Here is a 16120-nt window from a genome sequence, read left to right as displayed (position 1 = left end):
TCAAATTAGAGGTATCTAGCGGTGTTTCCTGCCACACGATTCCCATGATGCAACGCGACAAACATAAACAATGACGTCACAAAAGATCCGCCGCCCTATCCGATTGTTAAGTCTGACGTCACGCGTGACGTTTTGGGTCCAAGCGCTCCTCTCGTCCAGAAATAACAACGGTGGAACCTGTACATTTATTTACGATCACGTCCTTCTTAGTGAGGCACCCTTGGCGGTCAAAAAGGGTTTAAATTCCTTTAACACCAACAGAGTGGTTAGTGTAGCTCATCACTCAGGTGGCATAATTAAGGGTAACGTTAGAGTCCAGGCATCAATGGAAAAGAAGATTTACGAGGTTGAAGTGAGTTAGCTCCCGACACGGGACACAGCACTGCGGCATTGTAAAAACACTCAATAATAACCAAAACACTAGCGAAAGCGGTAGGTAGGTAGAGAGGACCTGGACTTTGGACCCGGAAAGAGTATTGGTTACGTCACGACTTAAGAACCGAATACAGACCGATACAGACAGAAACTGTAATGTCTTTACGACAACCTGTCAAAATAAAAGTTCGGTATAACTTGAAGAAATTATAACAGAAAAATATTACTATTGCACAGTAGAGTATAGTATACTTCAAGTAGGCCTAATAATAATAGTTTATTAAAACACAGAAACTCAAACGTCTGCAACCCACCAAAATAAAAGTTCGGTCTAACTCAAATAAATTATGAAAGAAATTGCACAGTAAAATGTACTTTAAAATAATAATAATAATAATGACATCTATTGAAATGTTATTTTAAAGGAACATAACACAAGTTTTCATAAATTTTTTAATTTAAACAGTAAACTTGCCAAAACAATAACACAATTTTTTTCAAAAACAGCATTTCCAAAGGTAAATGTTTATTTATCCTGTGCTTCAGGGGCCATATTCATATAACATCTAAGGCTAAATGTAGCTCTTAAAGGTGGTATCAGTGATTTCAGGCCCAAAAATATTTTTATCACATTCATCTAATCTTTCCTAACGATCCGCTAGCTGCCCGCCCCATAAGCATGCCGTCAAAAAAAACGCGTCTCTGTAGGCAGCCTAGGTTCTGAGATATGCACACAAAAACAAATGGTTTAGCCAAACACTCAAAACCAAAACAAATAGTGTTCCAACCAATCACCGACAGGGGGAGGGTGTTGTGAGGTTTTGTGCTCGTGCATATAGATTTTCTATATAAAATCTATGCTCGTGCACGGCTGCACGGAAGTCAGAGCTGAAGAAAAAGCTGGCTCAAAACCTCACAACACCCTCCCCCTGTCGGTGATTGGTTGGAACACTATTTGTTTTGGTTTTGAGTGTTTGGCTAAACCATTTGTTTTTGTGTGCAGATCTCAGAACCTAGGCTGCAGAGATGCGGCTCTTAGACGGCATGCTTATGGGGCGGGCAGCTAGCAGATCGTTAGGAAAGATTAGATGAATGTGATAAAAATATTTTTGGGCCTGAAATCACTGATACCACCTTTAACTGGCTGAGTTAGATGGAAGTCGTTGATTATAATAAAGTGACATGTTGATGGTGATGATGATACACAGCCCACAGGGCAACTTTTTGAGCAATGTTGCCGTCAACGGGCAACCAGATGAGACACAGGGCCCACGACCGATCTAAATTATCCAGATAGAAAAAATGTCATGCCCATTTTCAATGGGAAAGTATCCAAGCAACAATCGCTCGGCAAGATTGCCCAGCAACATTGCTCAAAAAGTTGCCCTGTGTATCATCACCTTTAGTCTTTGCTCTCAAATTACGTCAATGCATACTGCATTAGTGAGTGTGCTGGTGCTTATGGGGTGACGCTCTGGGACGGGTGAGTATGAGGCGAGTATAAGGCACATACTCACTACAAAACACTATACTACACCACTGATAGACCGTTCTGTTTCTAATGTACTCCACCTCGCGCATATTCCGACAAAACAAGGACACAATCGGGGAACGTTCGCTTGCCCGCCGTATTATTGTGGTGATTCAAACAGAACAGCGCAGCGAGAGTTGAACTTGAGCTCCGCGTTTTTAGAACGAAGGTCCATTCGCAACATACTGCAAAAGACGCTATACGCGAATACAACGGTCACAAATGTAACCTCACAAAAATGTTTATTTAAAAAAACAAACATCTTGTGTATAGTTTGGGTGCTTTGGGCGCCAAAAGAAAATTCGATATCGCGAGAAAAACATCAACAGCTGAGCTGACTGATACTGGTGCTGACTGAGAATTATCTTAAACCGCACCGTGTAAAGACAATCGAACCATTCCCTAATTGTACCATTCTTATGTATCGATATTACTCAAATATTCTTTTACTTAATTTGTCATCTTCTTCCTTCACAATTTCCCTCTTAATAATATACATTCAACATTTGTTTTATAGGTAATTTCAATCTCAGGTGTGCTAATAGTGCTATGTTTGGTGCTTTTAAACTGTAAAGAAAGTTAGGATTGATGATATCTATTTGAATTCACACCTTTACAACATCCCTGTGCCTTGTAAGAATATTTCCTCCAGGAAGGACTTTTTTGATATTGCACGTGCCAGGCAAGGTTAAAGGATAATAAATGGCAATAAGCTATTATAAATTATATATATATAATTTATAATTTACATATATATATTATATATATGTATGTATTAATTTTATATAATTAGTATAAAGGCCAGTTCAAATTGCACTGGCAAGTACAGCAGCAACAGACAGCAATACCCCTGTCAGCTTCTGTTAGCATGGTCGGCACTTGTTTTCGCTGATTGAACATGATGACATTTGTGGAGTTGTGGAATGCCTGACAAGTGATGTACTGTAATCTGATGATTGTCTGCGTTGCTAGGTCATTGGTGCAGTGTGAATTGGCCTTAAAAGAGAATGTGATAGCCTACTGTTGTGTTAAAAGTCAAAAAATGTACTTGTTTTTAACCATCTTTTAATTTGCAGCTGAAACTGCGCCACCAAACTTCATTCAGAGACTACAAAGTATGACTGTGAGACAAGGAAGCCAAGTGAGACTGGATGTTCGAGTTACAGGAATCCCTGCACCTGTGGTAAAGTTCTACAGAGAGGGAGCTGAGATTCAGAGCTCTGCTGACTTTCAGATTGTTCAAGATGGAGATCTTTACAGTTTGTTGATTGCCGAGGCCTTCCCAGAAGATTCTGGAACTTATTCTGTCAGTGCTTCTAACAGCAGTGGACGTGCAACTTCAACTGCTGAGTTGCTTGTTCAGGGTAAGATTTTTAGCTGGTCAAAATGTGTATAATTTTTATTTTTTATTTTATAGATGTCGCAACTAGCAATTCCTTCATGATTCACAGGTGAAGAAGAAGTCGTACCTGCAAAGAAGTCAAAAACAATCATTTCAGCCTCTCAGATTTCACAGACTCGTCAGACTAGAGTAGAGAAGGTGAGTGACTGTGAACTAGCCGCAACAGAATTTTACCCCGTAGATCACTGTGTTAATTATTTTCTTTTAACAGAGGATGGAGGCTCATTACGAGGCCTCTGCCACAGCCATGATGCAAATGCAAGTAGAGGGTGGGGTTGTGACCCAACAGCTGGCACATAAGACTCCACCTCGTGTGCCCCCTAAACCAACCTCCAAATCCCCCCCTTCACAAGTGACTAGAGTGTCAGCAGCTCGCCAACAGTCTCCCTCTCCTGTGAGGCATGTTAAGGGCCCGACACCCTCTCCTGTCAGGTAATGTATCTAAAGTTTCCAGATTTACATGTGTAGACAATTCATATTATATTTTTAAGTGGACTTGATTCTAAACCTATGTTGATTTGATGATAGCATTAAAGTAGTAACTTCATAAAATAACTTTAAAGTGATGGACTTTACTCTTGAGAAAATATTTCTTTTTGGATTCTGTAATTTATTCCACATTACAAAATGTTTATTCATAAAGAAATAAGTAACAATTTGGGAAAATGATTAAAATGATGTGTACGCACATTAGATTGATTGATGTAGATTTCAGTCAAATTAGTGACCCTAAAAGCTGTTTTATTCTACCCAGAGTGAATCACACCCTTATGGCGTTTACCATGTTGACACCATGACCAGTTGTGTCTTGCAGTTTACTACTACTTGTACTACTAACAATAAATAATGCATATATTTTTTAAAGATGTTAGTTTAACATTTTAATGGATATAAGGAAAAGTGTATATCTTACTGTTTGTCCTGGAGCTGGTCATTTCTTTTAGGCTTTTCATTTTTAAACATTACCTTTTCTAGTTACATTTAAACATCTCCTGCTGTGTGACAAATTCATTTTCTAATACTAATATTCCATGTAGTTAATGAGGTCATAAAAACGGCACGTTTAATAATGGTAAAAGTCAGTTTTTTTCTGTTTTTGCTGAATGTTTTTAGATGAGAATAAACAGTACATATCAAGTTTCCCAGCTTTCATTAATCCAAAGGCTAAGGTTTGTGGTTCATGTTCTCATAACATCTTTTTCCATTTAATTTCAGAGCGGTGTCTCCATCTATGAGACTGTCTGTTTCCCCAATCAGACCAGTCAAATCCCCTGTGATGACCCGCAAACAGGTCACGCAGGCCTCTGAGGTCCTACCCCCATGGAAACAAGCGGGGTATGCTTCAGAAGCCAGCTACACCCGCATGATTGCCGGTGCAACACAATTTCAGACGACTTCTACCCATGTCCAAATGGAACAGCGTTGGGAGGGCTCTGTTTCTGTTCAGCAACAAGTTGGAGTTGTAAAAGAGGTAAAGAATTTCCCATTAGACAAACTTGCTTTCAATCTTTCTGCATGTCATGAATGACTTGTTTAGTGGTGCCACCACTTCCTTTCTGCAAGTGTCTATCTCATGCAAATGTTTCTTTTTCGGTGAAAATGCCTGTAATGTAAACTCTAACAACATCTTGCAACCCAAATCTACTTGCATGTGAAAAAGGAGCAGAAAAACGTGGATGAGAAAAGTACTGCTGTTGCCACTGTGGTGGCAGCAGTGGACCAGGCTCGTAGTCGTGGGCCGCTCTGTGGCTCTGTATATCAGCCCAGTGTTGAAACCAGCATAGCTGCAGAACACATTACATCTCAAAATGAGCAGGTAGTCTGGTACTAAAGTGTTGTGGTTGTCACCCATCCAAACCTCATACTCCTAGTTTTTTGTTTTTACCACTGACTCCACAAAGATTTTTATAAGACTATAACATACTATAACTGAATTTACTTGCCCATTTTTCCATCCATTACTCCACCTTCTCCTACCTTTCCAAATATAAACTTTTTTTTTTTTTTTTTACATTTAGACAACAATTTAGAGATTTCTTTCTGCATGTTCATAGATATCATGTAAGGAAATCCAAGAGGAATCAGTCACAACTGTGACAACTCATAAAATCAATATTGATGTTTCAACCACTATTGAGAAATCCTTTGAAGAGATCTCATCAACTGCAGAGGTAGAATCTAAGAGAATAATATTTCAGTTGGCCACAATTCTAATGCCTTCTATCCTCTTTTACATTCACTAAACATTGTTTTTCAGAGAGCACCTTCTGTTTTTGTGGTTAAGGGCAACATTTGAAAGTTTACATTTTCAGTCATGTTAGGTTGAGTGATTAAATAGAATTTGATTTTATGGTCTCATTTTGAACAACTGTCAACAAATAATTTTGATTATGAAGACATTGTCTTTTCTAAATCTTTAAGTGAAAGTTTTTGTAAAACTTTCTAAAAGTAGCATTAGATGAATATAAATATGTTAACTTATTCTTTAGATGGAATGTAAATGTAAGCCCACGTAAATGTTACCCTTAAATCAACGGAGGTTAAACTATCTCTTTTTCCACATCTTTCAACACTAACATTTAGCAGACATCTTCACTGGGTGGTGCATTTACCAGCTTTCGTCCCATTGTTTTTTTCATTTACAGTTTTCAAGCTCTGTATTTTTTAGATGAGAATGGATTCTGTCTATACTTGTATTATAGATATTGATCAGTGATTGCTTTTGCCAGGGTGATGGGAAAAAAGCAGAAGCCGTTGCCACTGTGCTAGCTGCTGTTGATCATGCACGTATACGAAAGCCCACGCATGCTGAAGGGGCTCAGATGGAAGAAGAGGCTGATATAAGACATCAGGAAATGCTAGCAACTAAGCAACAGGTCACAAGTAAAAAGGAGCTGTTGCTTATCCCCACTGAAATGCCAACTTCTACTACTGAGAGTGTACATGTCACCCAGGTTAGAAACATTTAACAGAAGGTGAAACATGAACATGACTTTTTTAGTCTATTTGCATTCAAATATTCTTCTGTTGATTTGCAATAGATTCAAAGAGCTACTGAGGTCAGCTCCAAGGTGGAGACTGACCTTTCACCATCCCCACTTCCACATTTCACAGTATCAAAAGTTACTGTACCAAAACCAGATCATAGCTATGAGGTAAGATTTGGTGATTACAGGCAAGCAGTGAAATCCCCCTTTTTCTAAGGTACCTAGATTTTCAGATATTTAGGAAAGAGGATAATGAGAGAGAAAACATTAACAAATTTGTATGACACATATGAAATAAATCTGAAATCTATTTTCTTTTAATTTAAGTTCTTTTCCTGCTTGCCTGAAACACAGTTTCAAGAATTAAACCGTATATTTATGCACAATGGGGTTCCAAAATCTGAGACCACTATGAATATTTAGATTTTTTTTTAAATCAAAGTATATAAAATACAAAACATGAAAATGAATAAATGTTTAATATTTTGCACAGTTTTAAGTCATTGCATACCAAATACTTATACATTCTGAAATTGAAGTGCATTTAGTTTTTGTATAAAATGCAAAATGCAAAATGTATGCATTTTCACTAGTAGTCTCAGAATTTGTGTGTCCCTTTGTGGTAGACTTTATTTTAACTTTTTATCACTAGCCTTTAACAAGTGCCGCCTATCCAGACCAATCTAAAAAACCCACCCTCAATACCTAATATACAAACTTCACAATAACTTTCAACATAACATCCATCCATTAGTTTGTCCATCAACCTCTTATCATACCATTGAGTAATTATATCATTGAGTATTTGTTATCTGAAATTGCTAACTAATTAATTTTTTCCTGCCATCCTTCTAAAGGTCCCTGATTGTTCCCCTCTGTGTGGCTAAACAAAAATGAACTTGTTTTTTGATATTCGGTGGTAATGTTGCTCTTTTTGGGTTGGTCAGGTTTCAATAGCAGGTTCTGCTATTGCCACATTACAAAAAGAGTTATCCTCATCAACTGCTGCTCAAAAGATCATCAAGCCTGTCAGGCCTCCAACACATAAGATTGCGGAGACTCGTGTGACCCCAGAGCCAACCCCTCCTCCTTTTAGAGACACTGCAGAGAGATATCAGACTCATTTCGACAGAGAGTTACACAGAAAGATAGGTGTTTCGTTTGCCGGGGAAGAGTGGGACACACAGGTTTGTAGTTTAACATGTTGCCCACTCGCAAAGCTAACATTTGACTTAATATCAGTTATTCATCATATGGAGTCTTGTGTGGTTGGATTATCACTTACAGAAAGATTCCTCAAAGCTAACTGTTTCCCTTACAGATTCCATCTTATATACTGAGGATTTCTTCTCATCACCTCCACCTAATCTTTATTAGAATGTTTTTGTTTTTGTTTGTTTCATATTCTTTTCAAACTCGTTCTTTTCTCAACCTCTTTTCTTTTTTAGCATTATTTGTGGTACTCGATAACATTCAAGAGTCACTTGGTTAGTAAACAAATGTTGATTTTTCTTGCAGGTTGTTGAGACTGCAGCGATCCCCTCAGCTATCAAAGAGCCTGTAGTGCCCCCTACCTTGATAGCAGTAAGTGTTTTATTAGCATTTTGATGAAATGCTGCTGATTTGTAGAATCACTTGAAGAACCACTAAATACAAATTGGTGTCTTGTTCATTAGGGTTTGAAGAATGTGACTGTCACAGAGGGAGAGTCTGTCACTCTGGAGTGCCAGATTTCAGGCCACCCCACCCCAGCTATTATGTGGTTCAGAGAAGATTACAGAATTGAGCACTCCATTGACTTCCAGATAACTTATGAAAGCAGCTATGCCCGCTTGGTCATCCGTGAGGCCTTTGCTGAAGACAGTGGCCGCTTCACTTGCACTGCTACCAGTGAGGCTGGAACTATCAGCACCTCCTGCTACCTTCTTGTCAAAGGTACATTTTATATACAGTACTGTAAAATGTGTGGAGAACAAAAAGATGCTTATTTTATATGTAGGTCTGTAATAAGGCTATAACAATAAGTTCTCAAATGTTTTAAAACAATACCACAAATTAGAATCTCCTACCACCTCATCTGCATCTCTGTTGAACCCAAGGTTGAAAATCTTAAAGGGGTCATATAATGCCATTTTTGTACAAGCTAATATGATTCTTTAGGGTTAAAAGTTTGTAATATACTTTAATAAAAAATTCTCATTAGTATTGTAAGGAAACACTAATTTTAACTGGTCAAAAACAGCTCTGTTTTCAGCACGCCGTTTAAGTGCATGCGTCTTTAAATGATAATGAGCTTTCCTCACCCCGCCCCCTCTGTTCTGTCCGTAGACAGTTTTAATAACACAATAACCATAACGCGTTGTTCATTATAAACGTTGGATTATGAATTATATTGAGAACGTCGTACATAGAAAACATGCCGTAATGTACCCTGAGTGTAAACAGCCACATTTGCAAAGATTAATATAAATATTAACATAAAGGTTAATAAAACGTTACACTCACTTCAGTTCTTCTGGAGGTGCAGCAGGAACACGAATAGTTGGTACCGATCCTTTTTTCAGGAGCAGCTTCTTAGCAAAACCGGCTTTATACTGACCCTCGTTTGTAAAGCAGTCTGGTGTGTGAAATGATTCGCGCAAACATGAAAGCATTAACGTTGATCGTGGGGAATAATCCCTTCGAAAACAAAACTCAGCCACTGCGTCTTCAGCGGTTCGGATTTAGAAACATCAAAAAGACTGCTGTGTTCCTTATTACATCCAAGAACAGTGACGTCACAAAATCGAACGGCTTGATTTGAGACGGGTAAACATATAAGACGATAAAACACTGGATGGATTTTTATCATTTTATGATGGTTGTGTACGGGCACTGCCAACACACATTTCAGTACAATCAACTTGTAAAAGTGCATGTACCATTATATGACCCCTTTAGATGAACAGACTTTGATCAAAAAGCACAAAAAAAAACCCCCCAGGATATCCCTCCTCACCTCTATCATTGTTTGAAAATAAAAGCACAACCTCAATTTATGTTATATATTTTTTTTTACAGTGTCAGAGGAGATTGAGAGCAGAGAGGAGATAACTGTCCAGGAGAAACAGTAAGTTACAAGGGCAAGAGCATGGACTGGTGGACCTTAACTAGTAAAAGAGTAGAGCCAAAAGGTAACACATTTTAATATTTGTTGTAATTACATTGTGTGTGTGTGTTTCAAACAAGGACTGTCATTGAAGCCAAAGAGGAGACCATGTCTGAAATAAGCGCGGTCTCTGCGGACACTGGAGCACCTGTTGCTCCTTTCTTTGTGAAGAAGCCAGTGGTTCAGAAGCTGGTCGAGGGAGGCAGTGTTGTCTTTGAGTGCCAGATCGGAGGAAGCCCCAAGCCCCATATTTACTGGAAGAAGAGTGGAGTTCCACTCACTACTGGATACAGGTATAGATTTCGAGCAAGTACACTTTGGATCTAGTTGGTCTACATAGTGAAAAAGAAAGCTCATACTTTCCTTGTAATTGAACAGATATAGAGTTAGTTATAACAAGGATACAGGGGAATGCAAGTTGGAAATTTCTATGACATTTGCCGATGATGCTGGAGAGTACACCATCTCTGCCAAGAACCAACACGGAGAGGCATCTGCTTCCACAATCCTGTTTGAAGAAGGTTAGTTGTGACTTTATTATAAACTGTGACACAATTAAATAACGCTTAGAACAAAACAAAAAATCTTCCATCATGCCATCATGTATTTACAGAGGAGTTTGAAACCTATATGAAGAAACAGGATGTGACATATGTAACGGAAGTGACGGCAATGGTTCAGGAGCCCAAAGTTGCAGATGTGCCCCCTGTAGTTGTAAGTGAATATGAAAAAGAGCTCATACAGAGGAGAATGGCTCAGCAAACACAGATGATGAAATCCTTCATCTCAGAGACGGTACGATTTTATATAGGAAAAGTGATTGTACTCATTTTTGTAATGAGATCGTAAATCACATAAAACATTTGCATACTAAGAAATGCCTCTAAAAATGATAATAAAATATATAAACATTCCATTATCTTCAGGAATTTCAAATATCTGCTATTGAACGAAAAATAATCCAAGAGATTGAAATCCGCATCCTTAAAATAACTTACCGAGAGCTGGTGATTGAGGATGGTGAGGAGATGGTCATGAATGTTGCTGAGCATGAGGCTGTCGGATCCTCATTTAGCACTCCTGTCAAAAGCTACAGAATTCTGGAAGGAATGGGTGTTACTTTCCATTGCAAGATGGAAGGAACACCATTACCAAAGGTAATGGATGGTAATTATATTGAAAAGCAGTATTTTTACAGCCGTACAATGTATACAAGTAATTGTATATCATTTGTGTTAAATAGATTGCCTGGTATAAAGATGGCAAGCGCATTAAGCATGGAGGCCGCTATCAGATGGAGGTTCTACAAGACGGAAGAGCCAGTCTGCGCCTACCTGTGGTGCTGCCAGAAGATGAGGGCATCTATACTGCATTTGCTAGCAATATGAAGGGTAATGCTGTCAGTTCCGGAAAGCTCTATGTAGAGTCCACTGCAGCTGCTCAGCCTTACTACCCTCAGGCCGAAGCTGTGAGAAGAGTCCAGTGAGTTGCCTTTGCCTTCTCTGGTTTTGCTGTCCTGTAATTAGATGTTTAGGATAATGTTGTCCATATTTACACATTTACACTTTTAATATTTTAGGTCTACATCTCCAATGTCTGCTCGCTCAACTAGCTACTCCCCTGGACGTTCTCCTGCTCGTTCTGTTAGCCGCTCTCCTGCTCGTAGACTTGATGACACTGATGAGAGTCAACTAGAGAGACTATATAAGCCTGTTTTTGTACAGAAGCCATCATCCTTCAGGTGTTCTGAAGGACAGACTGCAAGGTTTGACTTAAAAGTAGTTGGAAGACCTATGCCCGAGACTTACTGGTTCCACAATGGTAAGTGTGTTTTAAAGCTACACTACCATTCAAAAGTTTGGGGTCAGAAATACTTAGCCTCACCATCCCATGAATAAATTACAATAAAATATATTCAAATAGAAAACAGTAATTTTAAATGGTAATATTTCACAATATTAGTGTTTACTTTATTTAAATAAATGCCATTTCTTGGTGAGCATAACAGAATTCTTTAAGAAAAATAAAAAGAATACTACCCCAAACTTGTAAACAGTAGTATTTGCTTTCATTTTTTTGCTTGGTTATTTGTTTTCTTTCTTACCTGTTGAAAACAGAAAAAAGAAAGTAAATTTTTTATATTTTATTATATTTACCAAAGGACAACAAGTGGTCAATGACTACACCCACAAGATTGTGGTAAAGGAGGATGGAACTCAGTCAATGATTGTGGTTCCTGCCATGCCTCAGGACTCTGGAGAGTGGACGGTTGTTGCTCAGAACAGAGCTGGAAAGACAACTGTTTCGATGACTCTCACTGTTGAAGGTAAACCGTTTTTGTTCTAAAAAAACCCTGTATTTGATCTAGACTTAGTGGTGTGGAACATTGTGTAAACTCTCATCTTATGTGTTACAGCAAAGGAAAATTTGGTCCGGCCCCAGTTCATTGAAAAGCTAAAGAATATCAGTGTTAAGGAAGGAAGTTTGGTTGAGTTGGCAGTAAAAGCCATTGGAAACCCCCTCCCTGACATTGTTTGGCTGAAAAACAGTGACATCATCTCTCCTCATAAATACCCTCACATCAAGTATGTTACTTTACTTTGGATTGTTGTTTAATTATTTCCTTTTTTTTGTACTATATATGTTAAGTTCAAAAATTGTATTACAGAATTGAGGGTACCAAGGGACAGGCACATTTCCAGATTCCTCAGACTTCCGGCTCTGACAGTGCATGGTACACAGCCACAGCTATAAACAAAGCTGGTAGGGATACCACTCGCTGCAGAGTCAATGTGGAGGTAGAGTACACAGAACCTGCACCAGAAAGAAGACTCATCATTCCCAAAGGAACATATAAGGCTAAGGATGTCGCTCCACCAGAGATTGAACCACTGCATCTTCGCTATGGTCAGGAACAGTGGGAAGAGGGTGACCTCTATGACAAGGAAAAGCAACAGAAGCCACACTTTAAAAAGAAGCTAACTTCAGTCAGGTTGAAGCGATTCGGTCCTGTGCACTTTGAGTGCAGACTGACCCCTATTGGAGACCCAACTATGGTTGTTGAGTGGCTCCATGATGGCAAGCCGCTGGAAGCTGCTAACAGGTTGCGTATGATCAATGAGTTTGGCTATTGCAGTCTTGATTATGAAGTTGCTTATTCCAGAGATAGTGGCGTCATTACCTGTAGAGCTACCAACAATTTTGGTGCTGATCAGACTTCTGCTACACTAATTGTGAAAGATGAGAAGAGTCTTGTGGAGGACAGTCAGTTGCCAGAGGGAAGAAAAGTACAGAGAATGGATGAAATGGAGCGAATTGCCCATGAGGGCGCACCCTCTGGAGTAACTGGGGATGACATGAGTGAGAAGACCAAGCCTGAGATTGTCTTGCTTCCTGAACCCATAAGAGTATTTGAGGGTGAAACAGCCAAATATCGCTGCAGAGTGACCGGTTACCCCTCTCCCAAAGTTAACTGGTATCTCAATGGACAGCTCATTCGAAAGAGCAAACGTTTCAGACTACACTATGATGGCATTCACTATTTGGAAATCACTGACTGTAAGTCCTATGATTCTGGAGATGTCAAATTATTGGCTGAGAACCCAGAGGGTACAGCTGAGCACACTGTCAAACTCGAAATCCAACAGAAAGAAGACTTCAGGTCAATCTTGCGCCGTGCTCCTGAGATGAAGGCTCCGGAGGCACCTGGCCCTGAACCTGGCAGAGTGTCTTTTGATGTTGTGAAGGTAGATAAACCTGGAGAGGCTTCACAAGCAAAAGAGGTGGTCCGACTGAGGAAGGTTGAGAGAGTTGTTCATGAAAAATCCACAGAAGAGACAGAAGAGCTGCGAAGCAAATTTAAGCGCAGGACTGAAGAGGGCTATTATGAAGCCATATCCTCAGTTGAGATGAAGTCTCGCAGGAAGGACGAGTCCTATGAAGGAATGTTAAAGAAGAGAAAAGATGAACTTATGCACTGGACCAAAGAAGTGTCTGAGTCAGAAAAGAAGAAAGAGGAGGAGGAAGGCAAACTTACCATTCCAACAATCAGACCTGAGAAATTCACTCTCTCTCCTAGCATGGAGGCTCCAAAGATCTTGGAAAGAATTCAGAGCCAGACAGTTTCACTATCTGATGAAGTTCGCTTCCGTTGTAGGGTTGTTGGTAAACCAGAACCAGAGTGCCAGTGGTTCAAAAACGGCATTTTACTTGAGAAATCAGATCGTGTTTACTGGTATTGGTCCGAGGACCATGTCTGTGAATTAGTAATTAGAGATGTCTCAGCTGAGGATTCTGCTAGTATCATGGTCAAAGCCATTAACATTGCTGGTGAGGCCTCAAGCCATGCTTTCTTGTTAGTGCAAGGTATGTTTTGTCATTTATAAATCAGTTTTGTGATCATTGATTTCGATTGATATCGAAAGTACTTTATCTAATAAATTCTCCTTTTTTTGCAGGCAAGCAAGTTTTATCTTTTACCCAGACATTGGAGGATGCCTATGTTAAAGAGAAAGACACAATGACAACCTTTGAATGTGAGACAAATGAGCCATTTGTCAAGGTCAAATGGATGAAGAACAATGCTGAAATCTTTTCTGGAGACAAATACAGGATGCATTCGGACAGAAAGGTGCACTTCCTATCTGTGCTGATAATCAACATGCAAGATGATGCCGAGTACACTTGTGCTGTAGCTGATGATGACCACATAAGAACCACTGCCAGACTTTATGTTGAAGGTTAGCTTACACTCATTTGTGCTATTTAATTTAACATTTTCAGATTCATCTCTGAATTTTTGGTCAATCTGCCATCTGATTTGTTATACAGGTGCATCACTGGAAATGCTAAAAAATTTAGAGAGTGTTGAAGTGCCTGAGACATACTCTGGAGAGTTTGAGTGTGAACTGTCACGTGAAGATGCAGAAGGCACCTGGTACTTTGAGAACAAAGAAATTACGCCAAGCCTAAAATATGTAGTATCCTCTCGTCGTGGCCGACACACCTTGTCTGTAAAAGATGTCAGGAAGGAAGACCAAGGCAAATATACTTTTAAAGTGGGTGATCTGAAGACAAGCGCCACACTGAAAATGAAATGTAAGTAGAATTTGAATATAATTAATATATTGATATAAAAAAAAAATATAATAACATAAAACAAACATAATATTGACTCCATTATACATGATATGTAAATAATGGTATTTTTTTGTCTTGTATCAGTGCGCCCTGTAACTCTGATGCAAGGCCTCTCTGACTTGACAATCTGTGAGGGTGACATTGCCCAGTTGGAGGTGCGATTCTCTCAAGAAAATGTGGAGGGATCATGGATGAAAAATGGCCAGCCCATCTCTGCCTCTGACAGAATTCACATTGTCATCGACAAACTTGTCCACAAACTTCTAGTTGAAAGTGTCAACAGGGATGATGCAGGAATCTACTCATTTGTTGTTCCTATTCAAGACATTTCTACAACTGGAAAACTGACTGTCCAAAGTACGTCAGTTTGGCTTACCTTCCCGATGCATTTTTGAAAGCTAAAATACAGAAAGAGAATGCAGAAATGTAACCTTTCTTTTTCACCCTCTTCACAGCAATTGAAATCACAACTCCTCTAAAGGATGTCCATTCTATTGAGGGTACGAAGGCAGTGTTAGAAGCTAAAATCTCTGCCTCTGATGTTACTTCAGTGAAATGGTACCAAAATGACAAGCTCGTTGTAGCTAGTGAGAGAATCCAGATGGTTGCCAAAGGGACCAAACAGAGACTGGTTTTGAACAGGTCCTTTGCTTCTGATGAAGGACAATATAAGATGGCTATTGGCAGAGTGGAAACAACTTGTAAACTGACAATTGAAAGTGAGTATTTCTTTAAAGGACCTTATATAAAATCTTTCTTTGGGTTTGGTTAAAGGTACATTTAATTGGTTTATTATTATTAACAAACATATTTATGTCATACAGAGGTCAGCATCATCAAGCACATGGAGGACTGTGTGTGCACTGAAACTCAGAATGTCACTTTTGAAGTAGAATTGTCCCACACCGGGATAGATGCTTACTGGACCTTCAAAAATCAGCCTCTTAAGGCTGGACCCAAATACAAAATTGAGTCCAAAGGGAAACGCTATAGCCTGACCATCATCAATGCCATGAAGGATGAAGAGGGCCAGTATGCATTTGCAGCTGGCGAAAAGTCATCCAGTGCAAAACTAACTGTGTCAGGTATGATTTTCACCATTTGTTAAATATGTGTTAAGTTGATGCACAGATATTGCCTCATGGTTACGTTTTTCTTGCACTAGGTGGTGCTATAAACAGACCACTCCATGATGTGACTGTAGCAGAATCCCAAACTGCTGTTCTGGAGTGTGAGGTTGCTAACCCTACCTCTGAAGGCAAGTGGCTTAAGGATGGCCACTCTGTTGACTTTAGTGACAATGTCAGGAGTGAGGATGTAGGTGCGGTCCGCCGACTTGTCTTTGTGACCACAAGACCACAAGATATTGGAGAGTACACATACCAAGTAGCAAACTCCAAGACATCTGCCAACCTTAGGGTTGAAGGTACTTTAACTACTGTTTTGAAGTCTGATTTTTTTTTCATACTGATCATATTTTCCTATATGTGTAACTTTTTCATACTGATCATATTTTCCTATATGTGTAACTGAATACA

General features: G+C 39.2%; 1 protein-coding gene across 1 annotated transcript in view; it reads left to right on the top strand.

Annotated features, from left to right (window-relative positions):
* Positions 1-16120, top strand: part of ttn.2 (titin, tandem duplicate 2) — a 174752-nt gene that overhangs the window by 9138 nt on the left and 149494 nt on the right. Inside the window, exons 4-30 of the mRNA XM_082176625.1 lie at positions 2983-3270; positions 3358-3446; positions 3520-3740; positions 4524-4779; positions 4969-5124; positions 5363-5479; positions 6038-6262; positions 6350-6463; positions 7243-7482; positions 7814-7879; positions 7972-8230; positions 9356-9404; positions 9524-9736; positions 9822-9964; positions 10057-10238; positions 10370-10600; positions 10687-10925; positions 11023-11264; positions 11605-11769; positions 11860-12028; positions 12112-13808; positions 13901-14182; positions 14274-14540; positions 14667-14939; positions 15038-15301; positions 15407-15667; positions 15748-16008. Of these exons, the coding sequence (XP_082032751.1) occupies positions 2983-3270; positions 3358-3446; positions 3520-3740; positions 4524-4779; positions 4969-5124; positions 5363-5479; positions 6038-6262; positions 6350-6463; positions 7243-7482; positions 7814-7879; positions 7972-8230; positions 9356-9404; positions 9524-9736; positions 9822-9964; positions 10057-10238; positions 10370-10600; positions 10687-10925; positions 11023-11264; positions 11605-11769; positions 11860-12028; positions 12112-13808; positions 13901-14182; positions 14274-14540; positions 14667-14939; positions 15038-15301; positions 15407-15667; positions 15748-16008 (6969 nt within the window). The remainder of the gene's footprint in view (positions 1-2982; positions 3271-3357; positions 3447-3519; positions 3741-4523; positions 4780-4968; positions 5125-5362; positions 5480-6037; positions 6263-6349; positions 6464-7242; positions 7483-7813; positions 7880-7971; positions 8231-9355; positions 9405-9523; positions 9737-9821; positions 9965-10056; positions 10239-10369; positions 10601-10686; positions 10926-11022; positions 11265-11604; positions 11770-11859; positions 12029-12111; positions 13809-13900; positions 14183-14273; positions 14541-14666; positions 14940-15037; positions 15302-15406; positions 15668-15747; positions 16009-16120) is intronic.

This window comes from Leuciscus leuciscus (assembly GCF_965113295.1).
Source record: "Leuciscus leuciscus genome assembly, chromosome: 7".
Taxonomy (NCBI): domain Eukaryota; kingdom Metazoa; phylum Chordata; class Actinopteri; order Cypriniformes; family Leuciscidae; genus Leuciscus; species Leuciscus leuciscus.
The sequence above is the reverse complement of the archived record's forward strand: the minus strand, read 5'-3'. Positions and strand labels throughout refer to the sequence as shown.